Source organism: Haliotis rufescens, unplaced genomic scaffold (genome assembly GCF_023055435.1).
Source record: "Haliotis rufescens isolate VD_foot unplaced genomic scaffold, xgHalRufe1.0.p SCAF_13, whole genome shotgun sequence".
Lineage (NCBI taxonomy): Eukaryota > Metazoa > Mollusca > Gastropoda > Lepetellida > Haliotidae > Haliotis > Haliotis rufescens.
Window position 1 is genome coordinate 25,272,534 of NW_025963813.1, and position 16,798 is coordinate 25,289,331.

General features: G+C 39.0%; 1 protein-coding gene across 1 annotated transcript; it reads left to right on the forward strand.

The window, feature by feature from the left end:
- Positions 1-29: 29 nt before the first annotated feature.
- Positions 30-6,867, forward strand: LOC124110789 (heparanase-like). The gene is made up of 10 exons (XM_046470207.2): positions 30-249; positions 680-843; positions 963-1,136; positions 1,591-1,750; positions 3,414-3,464; positions 3,701-3,901; positions 4,422-4,536; positions 5,525-5,637; positions 5,853-5,996; positions 6,475-6,867. The coding sequence occupies exons 1-10, from the start codon at positions 71-73 to the stop codon at positions 6,623-6,625; spliced, it is 1,452 nt and encodes a 483-aa protein (XP_046326163.2). The 5' UTR covers positions 30-70; the 3' UTR covers positions 6,626-6,867.
- Positions 6,868-16,798: the final 9,931 nt, after the last annotated feature.

Genomic DNA, 16,798 nt, shown 5'->3' on the forward strand with positions numbered 1-16,798 from the left:
TGTGACCTGGCCGTGGACTTAGCAGATAAGAATACAAGCTTTCCTTTATCATGTGTCTGTTTCCAACAAGATGTCTGGGCTTTCTGTAGTTCTGCTTGTCCTGTATTTGTATACTATGACGCAAAGCACCGTTGTGGACGTGAGTCTCATGACAGACGCGGTGATTCAGGAGATAAACCAGACTGTATTTGTGGGAGTGGCATTAGATGTATCCCTTCTTCAGAACAATTGGGGGGGACTGAACTTCAGGTAGGCCACTCAGTGTGACCCAAGATGGTAACGACACACGGAAACAACAACACCTGTCTCATGTGTTCTTTCCAATATGTACTTTAATGCAGAAAAGGCTACTGAAATTCTATGTACACTAAAGGAATATGTACATGGTAACGTGATAACTTGTGAAATTAGGTAACTTGGCATATTCTTGAATATTTCTTGTTTTTCTTTCAAAGCATCTTTTACATACATGATAATCAGTGTCATTGTAGACATACTTAAAGGAGTTACCTTCAAAAGGATAATATGTGTAGTTATTCAAGTGAACTGTATTTTCCATGTTCTCTTGTCCAACAAAGAGCTCATACATGAGATCCAAATTATATGTTATTTGTAATATACCATTTCTGAAGTAAAGATTACAAATGTTTTATATTTAATACCATTTTACTTTATTTAGCAATGACAAAGTCCTGACACTTGCGAGCGGATTGTCCCCCTGCTACCTGCGTTTCGGAGGGTATGCTGGCGACGCTTTAACCTTCAACAGCAGTTTGTCCATGGTGAGATCACACATGACCGAAGGGGGACATCTCGACCCACCTGTAAACTTTACCATGACAGGTAAAAAGTAATTTCATCTGATGTTTGTTCATGTTTAAGTTCTTGTAGATGCACCAAGGAGGAGACATTGTACACATGTTTGCTGACTGCTTACCTTCCGGTTTATGGTTGCATTTCAGGAAATGATTGGGATATTTTGAACGAATTTTCCCGAAGAGCTGGTATGAACTTGATATTTGGACTGAACGCACTGAAGAGGGATGGCTTCAAGTGGGATCCGACAAATGCTCTTGAACTTCTCAGATATACACAACAGAAGGGGTACAAACTGGCAGGAATTGAACTTGGAAACGGTATGTGTGTGCTGGTACTGATATGTGAAAGAATATCTCCATTGGTTATGCTTGGAATTGAAAGACCCGAGGACAGAAAGCTGATGGAAAGTAAGATCGAGGGCACAGCCCGTGTTCTTACTGTCCCAAAGTTTCCTTTCCAAGGTTTCTTACAAACCCAAGCATAACCGAAGAAGAGGATTTCATTTGACTAGGATACGGACAAAAAACGATCAAATATGTCCCATTAATTTGAGTAAATATGTGAAAATAGAGCAAAATCTACTTTGCCCCAACCACAGAAATGGCTCCATGATTACTCGTGTGCAGGTACCCTCGTGATCTTGTTTACAGTCGCCACGTTGTTGTTTCTTTTAAGTATATTTAGGATAACAACTTCTAAGAGAATGTACGTGGATGTAATGTAACCCTATTATTCACTTGTTATGGCTTCTGTTTGATGTCATGATTTCAGAGCCCGACGAGTTTCTGGGGAGATATGAAGTATACGTCGATCCGGACCAGATGGGAACTGATGCACTCACCTTCCAGAAGCTCTTTAGAAACATGTCCTACTACAACAACACGCTCTTCATAGGCCCAGACACAGCCAAACCCTTCATATACCTTGATGAGTAGGTGACGAAATGTCAGATGACGTTCATGAAGTGACTTTTACCTTACTACACATGAGCAGTATTTAAGCAGTTACATGTAACTATATCGCAGGGATGTGTTTAGAATAATACGATCAACATTCTCATAAAGCATGTTGTTATGTGACACGGATCCTCCTGACAAGTTGTATTCTTAGAACGGATCAATTAAACTTTTAGGACTGCAACATGTTTCATTTGGGACGTGAAAGGTTTCCATGAGGTTTCCAAATAACAATGTCAATATCGGGTGTGACCACAATCTTCGTTGATACACGCGAGGCAGCGGCGGTGCATTGAGGACACCAAACGATTGGAGGGATGTTGTTCAAAATGTCAACCAACGATTGGTCTATGTGAGCTAGCGTTACTGGCTGGTTCTAGTGTGTCGTAGGCGTCGGTCTATCTCATCCCAGACATGTTCTATGGGAGAAACAGCCGGCCATGGGAGTACGGCAATGTTATGCTACCTCAAAACGTTTGTTACGACACGTGCAACGTGTGGGCGGGCATTATCCTGCTGCTACGTGACGGGACTTTCATGCATTTGCACAAAAGGTAGAGCATAATCTCGAACGATGTTGTCCCGGTAGCGTACACAATTAAAATTGCCATTAACAATCATGAATTGTGTTCTCCCGTGAGTTGTGAAGCCACGGCTTACAATTACACTTCCACTCCCAAACTGACGACGCTGACCTCCTCCTGGACGCCTGTAGACCCTTGTTCGACCATCAGAGCTGTACATGTCCAGATGACACCTGGTCTTATCTGTGAACAGTATATTGTCCCAGTCTTGTCTTCTGAACCTCAAATGCTGTCTACAACAAGCTAGGCGTGCCTGGCGATGACGTGTAGGCAAACTTGTAGACGTGTAGGCTTATCGCTGGGCGTCGGGGTCGGATGTTGTGCTCCCTCAACCGGTTGCGTACGGTTATGCCACTGATTGGTCTCAACCCAGGAATTGACCGAGCTATGAATGTGGCAGTTTGGTATTGATTCCGTAGATGCACCAACCGAATATGATTGATTATCTGGTTGACGTGACACGTGGACATCCGGTCCTTGGCAAGTCATGAGTGTCGCCTTATTGTAGATAACGTCTCCAAAGAGATAATATTGTGTTCCGATGAACATTAACATGTCTGGGAACTTCGTTTTGCGCCATTCTTCTTTGCCGCATGTTCACGGTGCTTGGACAATGATTTTCAGCAAGCCGTGTCATTGCATAAGCGTTATGTATTGTTAATCAAAAGTGTTTTTATGAGCACCTGATAGCTATACCATGCTTCCCACAAACACAAAAAACATCCAAAGTGTACGCTGTGTATTGACATAGACGTGCAAATTGTGAATCACGACCTCAAAGTCGAGATGTCATCATGAATATGTATTGAAAGATGCATTAATTCATTTCAGAATAAATGTATTTTTATTGAACTTTATATGAAGTACAGTTCCTTTTCCATTTCGTATACATTGTCTTTCATGTATATTCTAAATTGTTAGACGACTTGTAGATAACATTGACTATACATGATGTAAATAAATATATACCTGGACTTCATATAACTAAGTTCAGAATGAGACGGTCACATGTAATTTGTATTTTCTTCTGTGTGTATGTGATGTTTCCGTCCAGATATTTGGATACTGATGGGGGCATGGCTGTGGATGCGGTTTCGTTCCATCAGTAAGTAACATATACGAAGGTTCTACCATCACAGACTACTCCTTCAAGTATTTATACTTATAGTTCTCGAGTGATTTCCTACCAACCGTAGGTTTCAGATATTCAAGTACGAGATGTCTTGGCATTTGGTAAAAAGAAAAGTATAAAAGCATCCTTCACGCAAACACCGGTTGCAAACATTGTTATCAAAGAATGATAGATTGCTATGGGCACTGATATACTGGCGTGTTCTGCAGGTACTATTTCTCACCCGAGGTAGCTGACCTGGTTATGTTCACGGAGCCCTACTACTTTGACCAGTGCATCAAGAAGGTGATAGACGCGGTGGACATGGCCACGTTCCACGTGAAGACAAAGCCTGTGTGGCTAGGGGAGACGTCCACGGTCAAGGGGGCAGGATCACCGGGATTGTCCAACACATACGTGGCGGCGCTCATGTTCGTAATCATCCAGTCACCTGCGAAAAGTTTAGATAGAGCTATCCTTAGAACGCCGCAGTGGGGCCAATCTAATCAGTAACAAAGCATACGCATGATGGAGTATATATGCTCTTGCTCATGCAGGAACCCCGTCACCAAGGGTGATAGGTTTACAGGAATGATTGTTACATTGGTATCTTTAGGGAGAAGGCGGCAATAAATGGTGCACTTGTGCCCAATCCCGTTGTCTTTTTGGACAATAACATATAACAAATATATCTTTCTGCCCTCTCATATCGAACATACACATCCAATTAATAGCCAGTTTTCTTACTTGGTGGATAAATATTAAATAATATAACATTTAGGTCACTTTGAGTGCAGCTGATGTATACATTTCAGACATATGTTTTGAGTTAACATCAGAATGTCCGAATCGTAAAGGAAATTTTGACAGCGTGCCGATGCTCGAACATGAAAGCCAATGATAATTAAGCGTAAGTGACACGTACGCATGTTTATTTTTTTCAAATTGCAGGTGGCTGGATAAGTTGGGCGTGGCTGCGAAATTTGGTATAAAGACTGTTATAAGACAAGATCTATATGGAAGTTATAACAGTCTGATACAACCAAACACATTTGACCCAAACCCAGTAAGTTTCATTTTATAAATCAGTGTAGATGAAATCTATATGGACTGATGTGACTAAGCATTGAGAAGAGCATCATGTTGTCTACGTGATGTAACATTTGAGTTCATATCCATAGACACTGTTCAAGACGCGATTTATGTACAACAGTAAATGTTTATTTTGTTATTTGTGTGTGGCATAAGTTATCCTGACCTTACTATGACACTAATGCGCATTGTACCCGAAGATTTGAATTCACTGAAAAGTAGGTGCACATCACATATCTGCAGAAATGACGTTTCCCACGTCTCGTCCAAATCAATTTAATTTAGTTATCATCTGAAGAATGAAATACTAGTAATTCCATGAACAGAGCAATTAGAGACTTGTTATTGACTTCCAAAATGATTATATATTTCACAATTTATTTTTATCAAATAGCATAACAAAGCAATAATCTGAAATTATAAAAACAGGATACCGAGGTTTGAAATAATACGGTGACGAGGTAATGGTCATATACAATTGTAGACAGACTCAGTCAAGCATACCTCCACGGCCTCTGATCATATGTAACCACGTGGTTGACTAGAGATGTTGTTCGTCGAGAAAGACAATCACCAAGGCATTGTCGTCACATGTACTGAAAACTGAAAAGGTAATCGTTGTCCTAATATTCATATTAATATATACAATTTACTCATATCTAGCCACCACAAGTGTCCACAGATAAGAGGAAATGAGGTTGTGCCTGACTCGTCATTTACCGTATATATTAATGTCGTGAAAGTGTCCTGTATGTTAGTTAATGTGCCTATATGGGGAGTGTATTCGGCAAGCCGGTCCAGATGAGCGCTCTGAGCATGTTCTACTTCTTGTGTTAGAACACAGCTGAGGGTTAATGCGGAGGCTACATGGGACCTGTAGAGGGTCCGTCATCAAGTTAATTGCCAATGAGTCACCATTTATGAACGTCCAATCTGAAATGAAAACGTGTTTTGTATTTTAGGACTACTGGGTTACACTTCTATACAAACGCCTAGTCGGCTCACATGTGTTCAACCTGACAACATCGGCGGATAACTCGGTCCGTGTGTACGCTCACTGCGCCAAACAGAACAGGTGCGTACAAGACTATTGCCCTTTCTCGAATATTTGTAGTACCACGGACGTATATACGTCTTTGGTAGTACCAAGCAATGCATTCGCCTTGTCATGATATCAAAGTACATACCATTGTGTAGTTCGTGATGTTGTTTTACCTTCAAACATATATTGAAGTATACATTGGACTGCTATGATTGAGGCCGCCCTGGATGGTGATGTTTGTGTTGCAGCTCCTACGACTACGGCAGTGGCAGTGTCGTCCTGTATGCCGTCAACCTGAACAGGAACAACGTCACCTTAAGTCTGCTTCAGTTCGGAGATAGACACCTGGATGTGTTCTGGCTCACATCCCAGGGCAACAACATCACGGCAACGTAAGACCACCTGCTTCAGCATGTGCACAAACTTGAAGCTTGATTATTAAACTGAGTGTCACGAATAATTTACAAGTGTTCAATAATTATTCAGATCTTGTCCACATTATACACTCGCTCTGCTCTAACATGGTACACCATATTATGCACTTCATCATCTAATTCACATACCAACATTGCAGATCATGATGAAATGAGCTAATATATATTTTTGTCGACGTATCTTTATGATAATAATACAGTGATCCATATCATATTAAATCTTAGTATGCGTGCATGTGTGTGTTGTTACCCCCTCTGTTGCTGTAAATAAATCGTATCTGGACAAGACAATCCAAAGATTGATAATTTAACCGGCTTGCTGAGGTCCAATTCTAACCCGGAATCTCAAATGTTTTCTTCTTCAACTTTTAGATGGTTGTATACATACAAATAATTTAAATAAAAGTAATAAGTTTCTTATTCTTTCTTATTTCAGAGTAGTACAGCTGAATGGCAGTCCGCTTCATCTGATAAACAACGCTTTCCCCGCTCTTAACCCCCTGAAACTGACATCCTACTTAACAATACCTGCCTTGTCATTAGGATTTGTGGTCATACCCGATGCCAAAGTTAAATTGTGTATATGACGTGTATCAATACACATATATACTAGTACACTTTGAATCAGTGAAAGTAAAAAACTCTATACTGTAACTCTACACTTCCTATATTTGATTTACTAATAAAGAATCGTGATAACCAGAAAAGTTAAAAACCTTCATCATTTGTACAGCGAGAATGCACCACAAAAGGTGTAGTCATTGCATGATGAAAACTAATTTTACACCGTCATAATGGCAAGATTAATAAAATTCTATTTTGAATCCTACTCAACTAGTTGAGTTCCACAAATCCATCGACACATCATGACTGTGGCATTGTGCAGGGGGCCTCGAGTTGTGAGATAAGTGTGATGGCAGTGGGAAATATTGCTGTCACCAATGTCATCTTACAACATAATCGATTATGTGTGTCTAACTGCAGTGCAAATAGCATTAAATTTGTCGTCTTTTCAGGTGGAAACGCCATGCCCTTCTTTGCAATCAATTCAATGTCTCAAAGCTGATGACGTCAGCGGATGATAATGGGATACAGGAACATGTATAACTCCACAACACTACACACATTCTCGTTACATTCATGTTCAAGAAACGAGTAGACCTTTCATGGGATCTGAAAGAGTGAAAGCCATAGCATACGCATTGACAATGGCCCTGCTATTGTGTGTGCAAACATGATAGCATAATTGCTCAAGGCCTTTTTTTAAAGAATTCAAACGAAGGGCGCGGTGACCACCACAAATAGAAAAGACAACCGTGATCACCACACAGCGTTCGTTTGTTTGTGAAAAATACGGAATGTTATTGTTGACATTTGGGATGTTTGGGCCGCAACATCAGAAGTTATGGTAATATGATTCACCTGCGGAAACTAACTTGAATGATATGAACTATAAGGCAGCGTTCTCTACAGTTCAAGGGACATTATATAAAACATACTGGTGTATATCAGTGTCTGTATTTGTCGATAACATAGTAAGCTAATGTTTCGAAAATATATTCTAGATATAATCTTTATGCTATTTTAAATATTTATCTGTGATATTCTGGTGATTTTACTGTCCATCGATGACAGATTTTAATTTAGTTAAAATATATGTATTTAAAAATGTACAATTTCTCGTCACGATGTGGCTGAAATATTGCCGATGTGACGTAAAGCATGAACTCACTCACTCACTAAATATAATCAGACGGCCAAAAGAAACTTTACTTTAAAGTAGTAAAGTTTCTTTGGGCCGTCAGATTATGCTAAGAAGAGCGTCCAAACACAACAATCCTCTTTGCAGAAAGTGATACACGTCCACGGCACGTTCTTTCTGTAGAAATTGCAAAAAAAGTGAAAAACACGTGCCGCTTTAGGCAAGCGAAACTACACGTTCAATAAGGGTTTATAAATAATATGGACAGCATGTCAGACACTCACACTGATAATAAAAAACACCACAGAAATGCAACGTCTGACATCCGAACAAACGCGAGCGGGCGCTGGTATGATACAAATGGGAGCCACTCATGCCCACATTGCTAGAACTTTTTGTTGCTCCCGTGGCTGTAACTTACCTAATGCAACGTTACAGACAGGCCGGGCAGACATCAGACAGACCAAGTACAGGCAAACCCAAGGTAGCTACGCCCAATGAAGACCGGTACTTGCGTGCTTTGCATCTCCGGAATCAATCCGGTCGTCTTCACTGTTGAAAGCCGGTTCTGTCTGTTCAGAGCTGATGGAAGACAGCATGTTACCGTCGAAGGGGAGAACGGACGGTGGCATGCTGCCTTTCAGGAGGTAGTGCCGTATCGTAGACGGGGTGTTATGGTGTGTGGAGGAATTTGTGGACACCACTGGCTATCGTTAACGGAAATTTGACAGCTCAGCCTTACATGGATGACATTCTTCGTCCGATTGTCCTACCATTTCTGCAACAGCTGCCATGTGGTGTCCTTTATCACCAGACCCCAGACTGCTCGGATCGGACAGCTACATAACTAACTTGCAGCCAAATACGTCAACGTCAGATTTCTTTTCAATACATTTTACTTCATGTATTTATTTTCTGTGGTTTTTAAACTTGAGTGATTTATAACAATGGTAAAGTTTCTTTTTTTTGCTGTCAATTTAATATATGAAAATATTTATGTACATGCATATCCTTCATGTTATAATCTTTTCCTAGATGTAAACCTGATTTATGTAATTTATTATAATCCAAACGGAAAGGAGCTATTATGTGCTGCTGTCTGGACTTCAATTTCTTCTTATGTTACTTTATCGTCACTCCCGCCTCTTAAATAACTATCAATGCTATTGGTGACAATGAAGTAGTTTAATCAAATAAAATGCATTGCAAAAACGAGGAAAATTCATAGAAATTGACAGTCCAAAATGGTAGTTACCTTCTCGAAGCTTCTCGAAGCTGTGTGTGCATTTCTGTTAAGTTACTGAATTTGGAAACATTAAGATATGATCCTTGGGAATCGATTGATGATGACACCAGACACCTACAGGTCATGGATGATTCAATCACGACAAAAGCAACATGTGATCTTGGTCTTATATGCTTTAAACAAAACCAAATGGTTTCTCAGAGCACGTGAGAGGCAAGCCAGGTTGGAACACTTTAATAAGACATCATAGTTAAGTACGTAGTGCGCGCAGTCGGTGGGCAGGAACATCATATTCGGTCTAAACGTCACCATCAGGAACATCACCGAGTAGGACTCCAGCAACGCCATTGATCTACTTAAATGCACGAAACAGGAAGTACAAGATTACGGTTTCAAGCTGGGAAATGACAACTTCTTCTTCAGGTAATACTGATAAAACAATTTTAATCTTACACATCAACGCTTTAAAACTATTTGCGATGTCTACTTTACAACTTATTGTAATTTATTTCGAATTTTAAAGAAATGGAATATGAATAATTCTAGAGGTTAAACTGCATTGTAAGCAAAGACATTTTAGGTTGATAAAGAATGTAGTATTCTGCAACAGAACCAACTATTTTTATTCATTCAAACATGGGCCAAATAAGTGGGCCGGCGATCTTCGAATGAGAATGTCAGCTCAGCATTTGTGTCCGCGCCACATCCCAAATGCACACATTTCGAAAAGCTATGTCTGCACATTTGCCATGTTTCTCCTGAATCTTGTCAATTACGTTAGCGTCAAAAGGGACAGAAAAATTCAATGATATATATGATTTTATTGGATTTATGAAAAAGGAAAAATCAGGTTTGTTGGCCTGGATATGTCTGAGGCTGTATACGGGCCTATATCAAAGAAATTTGTATTTGTCATTTTCGATGAAGCCCTCTACATATTCTGGGTCGTAAAATGGATGGACCCCTGTGTCACAACCACAAGCATGGCGAAGACGGTAATAAAAGCATCGAGCCACTCCATGATGTCGCTTAAGATACTGTGTTCGTGCCAAAGCTAGGCAATGTGTTTGACAGTCTCATTAATTTCATTGCGTAATCTACATTTCACAATTACATTTTGATGCAAAATCACACATTGACGGTTTCGTGTTCGAAGTGACTGGTCCTGAACAGCAATCAGAAATCCTTCTTTTTTACTGTTTCGGACGTTTTAATAAGGCACTTCGTTTGGTTGACAGAACCATCAATAACATCAACATGGGCACTGAGATTATGTCCCACATTCATGGCTGATTTAAAGGGCAAGTTCACACGAAAATAAACCTATTTTTCTTGTACTTTTTCATCATGAAAAGTATTTACCTAGTAGTTTCGGAGGCAAAACAATAAAAATATCACACGTATCTCATTTATTTTATTCATAAAATCGGTTCATATTTTTCACATTTACAGAGTGTTCTATTTCCATAATAAACACACCATGGCTTATGCCCTTGCAATATGACGTCATTGGTGCCAATTGATAAAGGAATGACGTCATAAGACTTTATCAGACGCGTTTCACGTGGTGTATGTAGAGGTGTGGTTCTATCTTCTCAGATGCGCAGCCTATTGTTTTGTTCGGTGCCGAGCTGTCCAAGATAAAACGCTAAGCACAATTACTCTAAAATTATTTCGTTTTCCAAAATCGGGACTGAGAAGACAACAATGCATGGATAACATACTGTAAGATTCGCGATTATGGTTGGAAGGGTCCGTTGTGCTATTCGTTCATTTGTGTTGCGCATATTGGCACTTGCTGAGTTGCTGTCGTCTTCCGTGAGAGTTTAGATACCTGCTGGTTCTGAAACCACAGGACCATATGTAACTAATAATAACAATAAAAAAAACTGGCCAAAAAAATTATAGACGAGGCCGAAGGCCGTTTTTGTTACTATTAGTAGTTACATGGTCCTGTGCTGAAACTGATCGGAAGCGGATGGCGTACGATCCTTATATGGAACGGGCTAAATGGACAGCACTCTCATCAAGACCCTGACTGGGATGTTTTTGTAAACAAACGCCGTAAAGTCGAAGTAACTCGATCAGGTAAGTTTGCTGTTTTGTTTCTTCTAACCACAGTAGTATTTAAGAAATGTATTTTAGCAGGGGTAGGGTGATATTTGTACATAGTTTCACTTGATAATCATGAATATCCTCGATGTTGTCTCGTTCACATGTTCACTTCCTCCATGGTTATGTCGATAAACCTGATCAGCTGATCGTTGCAGTATGCAGCAAACTCCTGATGATGGAGTAAGTTGTGTTACGTAATGTTTTAGTTTTACAGCCATTCCCGTCTGGAATTAACACAAATCATCTCATTCTGTTAATTAATAAACTTTATAATAACACAGGAATTATATAAACTCATTGAAATTCTGTGTGTGTGTACCTAATCTTTAAATAATCATGTACAATCATTTTGATTCAGACTGTTGAAGCAAAAAGCCGCAAAAACACATTGATCCACATGTTTATTTTTTTTATTTAGGCTTTATATATTTTTTGATTTAAAAAGATATCTGGTTTTGCTGGTTTGTAGCTGACAGTCACTATCAAAAATCATCGCCCACCCACCACCCAAAATATTCAAATTCCATGTTCAATGCAATTTACACACATATACAATTTATAGCATATTTATACATGAAAAAAATCAAGTACCATTTTTTATTTTGTGATAGTGAGATATAGATGACAAAGGAGTTAATGTTTCTATGTTGTATCTTTCAAATATGAAGTTTCGAGCCAAGTCATGCCAGACACCGATGCCCCAAAAGTACAGGTCCCCAGTCCATCATGGTGTACAGTCACTGTTTAATGTACACCAGAAGCATGGCACACCATGCTTTACAGTATGAGGTACAAAATAATATTTTGACAATAAATAATCACACAATGTAAATACTTTATGCAAATAATTTCTGTATTGAACTATTTTGTGTATCTATTATATTCTATATTGTTGTCTTTTGTTGTAAAAGTGTAGTGTGGTGACAAATGAAAGTATACTGTGAATGACATATAAAAGTTTAGATCTGATACAATTTATACACACTTAACTGATGATATTTGTATTCAGGCACCCAGTGACATGCCTAACAGTGCTGAAGATTATTACCACCTTCTTTTATAATTATTTAGTCAGTGTACATATTATTTTGACAAATTTATGTTAAAATTACTTTTATATTTTCAGGTCCCACAATGATTATATGGAAGAGTATACATGCGACGAAACCCTTTCCATATTCATATGAAATCTCTGTAAAAAACAAAGTCGATGGTACGATTCTGACTAAATCATGAGCAGTGTTAATGAATCGCCATCAAATAGTGATAATACCAGGTGTTCGCGAAAGGTGAGAGTATCCTGCCCCACCAATGTCAGAAGAAATCCCTTGTGTTGAGATCCATTTTCATTGTGTGCAAATTGTGTTTATTTTCATGCAGAGTCATAAAATATTAGAGCGTCTTGTGAGGTACAGTGCTTCAGACAACAAGAGAGCTGTACTTTTGAAATAGTCAACCAGTGCACTAACACGTTGCCAATGAGCATTTAGCCAGTGCTTGTGATATTTTCTTCAGTCTTTTCCCCAGCCTTTGCCCTTGCCCAAAACTACCTCATCCAGCATCAGCCACCCTGTATTACAGAAACTTACCAAATGAAACAGCAAAGGCTGATTGTTGTCAGAGACCATAAAACAAGATTTCAATGAAAAAAGTTTATTTTAATGAGCATAGAGAAAAACATTACATACATAAGATGCAAATCTTTCACGAATTACCTCGACAACACAAGATGGAATAACTTTTCTCTGATTCTTCAACTATTTCTGCAAATCCCCAAAGTGAACCTCTTGTTTATGAGGTGTAGATAGATTCTGAACTGAAAAAGTGTCTTTTATTAGTCGAGCTATACACAACATTACAAAAAATATCATACCATTTACATATATATTTTTGTCATTCAATCTGGAGGGATGCCTATATAAGAAGTAACTTGTATTGATGATATATGCATACTTTTTATTACATGTTAATAATTCAATAAATACCAAAACAGTTTATAGTTCTATCATGTTGACATAATGTGTTTATTACTATAGGTTTGAATACCTCTTGAAATATTGTGGGCATGTTCCAATGTCACTGATGTAATTTAATAACTTTACAAGTTACATATGCTTTCACAACTTGCTGGCAAATAAACATTTATGGTACTGGAGATTTATTTTACTTGTCAGATTTGTTTGTTGTGCATGATAGATCTTAAAATGCATAATAAGATAAATTGATGAAAGCAAATAATATTATATGTTTTTCTAAACTTTATTTCAAGTGTTAATATAAAAAAGGGTGGTGGGGTAGCCTTGTGGTGAAAGTGTTCAATCGTCACCCTGAAGACCCAAGTTCGATTCCCCACATGGGCACAACATGTAAAGCTCATTTCTGGTGTCCCCCAGTTGTGATATTGCTGGAATATTGCTAAAAGCAGCGTAAAACCCTACTCACTAATTCATTTAAAAAAATGATTGCATATTTCATTTGCATTTTAGGGGTTGGTTGTTACAGACATTTTGCTCAAAAGGTCAGGTCGGGAGGTCCAAATTTCCAAACAAAGATATACAATTTCAAATATTTTTCACTAATATTCAACAAGTTTTACTTATAGTTTCTTAAATAATTTATATGTATTGATTGTGACAGTAAATGAGCTTCTTGTAAACATTTTACATATATCTCGTCTACTCAGTTAAACAACCCACTGTTTTTAATAATTAATTATATATTAGATATTACTTCTTTTTTATAGTTTCTAAACATTTTTTTAAAAATCTGGCCTCATAATAGATGATAAATAGTTTCCCTGCAAAGTTGCAATGCATTTTCTATGAATGGTTGTCAGAACATACCATAACCAATTATCTATTAAATAGAATAAGATACTGTAGTAACTGGTTTCAAACACTAAACACATCAATGGAGTGATCTATCTTTTCACTTTCAAAAGGGGACGGTGTGAAGTGTGAAGTACGACATCCAGACACTTATCAATAAATATGGCGGGTATTTTGAACTCGGATGGGAACAAATCAAAGAGAATATCTCCGACTTTAGAAACGTACCCCATTTTCGTGTTACTCTAAGCATATGGTCTCCTCATCAGCTGGTAGGCCTAATGAGTAAACACTGTAATCGTGTTGAGGCAACGTTTGGCGACAGATCGTATTTGTTTCTTGATATTGGCAAGTAGCATTAATCTGTAGCCTATAGGTGGTGGGAATAGTTACACCTGATACAGACAAACTCAGATTGACGACAATGCCGATACCGGCGATAGGGTCGTAACAGGGTGGGACAGGATGAATAGGCCTGCTGACGAAGCATGCGGGTCACCAGGCGTGACAAAAATCTCTTAGAATATTACGTTTCCGCCTCTGAAAACGTAATAATGAGCATATAGGTAATTTAGGTATACACACATCAAAGTGTTATTCTTACCACGTTGTCGATCGTAGGCCTAATTGTGTAGATGTCGAGTCGGGGTCGGGTGACAAATTAGGTGATGTGGGTCTTCTCTTGTTTCCACTTGATTTTCATCGTTTCCATACCGCGAAGCTTGCTCGTTTTGGTTCAAAATCGTTCAAATATGACGAGGGTTTACTTATTTCGATGGTCATTTTGCTCATCTCAGCATCTTCCTCGACCCACATCCTATGGACAACCTGATTGGTAATGTCAAATCAGCTATGGCGGCGGCGTCCGGGCAAAAAGTCTATCCTAGGGAAATCTGTTTTCTTTTTTCTAGGGCACTGACCGCAAGTAACAGTATGGGCAAGATAGTCTATGTATGACAAATTCTGTATTCTATCATGATGCGACGTTTCGGTAAAGATCCTCGGGTAATATGGGAAGATTGTGACACAGCGTCGGGTTATATTGGAAGATTGTGACAGAGTGTCTCTGTGTCCAACAAGTGTCAGATGTCAGTGTCATATACAAAAAGGCATATGTATTCTCTATATACATCAAGAACCCTAAATGCATTCCTCCAAATACCCCAATAAGTAAATGTTAGATATCAGCATATTCTCGGTGTCTAACAAGTGTCAGATGTCGGCATATTCTCGGTGTCCAACAAGTGTCAGACGTCACTGTCATATACAAAAAGGCATATGTATTCTCTGTATGGATGTACATCAAGAACCCTAAAGGCATTCCTCCAAATACCCCAATAAGTAGTTTCCTCCACACGTGTTGAGCTTTAAGGACATCTATATGATGTCTGTTTTATCTGAACAGAACAAGGGTATCAGTAAGTAATAGGTAAGGTCTAAAGTGTTGCATGTGTTGAACTGGCGCCACATGTGTACTCTGGCACTCCTTTCACATCACAGCAGCACGGCACACACGTAACTCTTAACGCTGATTCTGCCGTTGTGTCAGTCTCTACCAGCTGGATCCCCTCGTTGGGTCCTAGATTTGTGGATGATTGATGCGTTATTGAACGCTATGCTACTACAGGGTGAATGACAGCCACCTCACTGACGATAATTATCAGGCATGCATGTTTCACTGTCAAACAATGTGTTAAGTTGCACATTCCGTCGGAACAGGAATAATCCGATTTTTATAGTTCCCTCACTGATTTAAGGATATGCCAAAAGTATACAGTTTGTAACGAAATACGTGGATTTCATGGAACTATCACGACTGTCGTTGTACACGATGATACAGGTACGACATGCTGATTGGGGAGCTCGCATACAGCATCTCACTTCCATCATCTGGTGTATAAGTTAAGTTAACATGCAGTTGCTAGCACAATAAACAATTGTCGACGATGTAGCTGGAATACTTTTGATTGTGACGTTAAACCATTTTCACTCAACTAGAATCAACCAACGAATCCACTGTATGACCGGAAGTTATCAATGATGCATGTGTTGTCGGAAAACCCATAAATTAAACTGCAGCAGTTTGATGCTTTGACGCCTGGACGTCAATCAATCATGGCATATCATTACTTCCTTGTTCAAATGTCCTACATATAGGGTTCATACTTTATATTCCTATTGAACATGTTTTATCATAAGATTTGTTTAGTTATGAAAATTGTCGTCGGTCGTATGGCTTTCACTCTAATATACTCAACAACAAAAGTTCCTGTGACACCACTATTTTAGTGTATTTTTCAAACAAGTAAAATTGGGTTTTCAATATTGTAGTATATGTATGGAATCAAGTCACAAAAACGCAGCTGCTACAGAAAAGCATGCATTCCATGCAAAAGTTGACTTTTATGCAAGCCCCATGCATTTCACTACCCAAGAATGGGTATAAAAACATGTGCGTTAACGGGATTCCATATGCATTGTTTAGCATCGTGCTGACAACAACCACTCAGAAAAAACAACAAAATTACGCAATTATTCAACATTACGAAATGCCACGCCTGTCCGAAAATGAGAGTCTGCGAGCCATTGGTATGCTTGAAGCAGGAACGAGTCAACGTGATGTTGCAAGACAAATTAACGTCCACAGAAACACCATTTGGGGTTTATGGCAACGTTGGCAACAGACGAATGCAGTCAGAGACCATCCTCGGAGTGGCAGGCCACGCGTAACCAATAATCGACAAGACAACTGGATTCGAACAGCACACCTACGAAATCGATTGCAGCCAGCAACAGTGACTGCAAGAAGCATCCATGGCCTTTGACGAATATCTTCACAAACCGTACGTCTTCGCCTCAGATGTGCAGG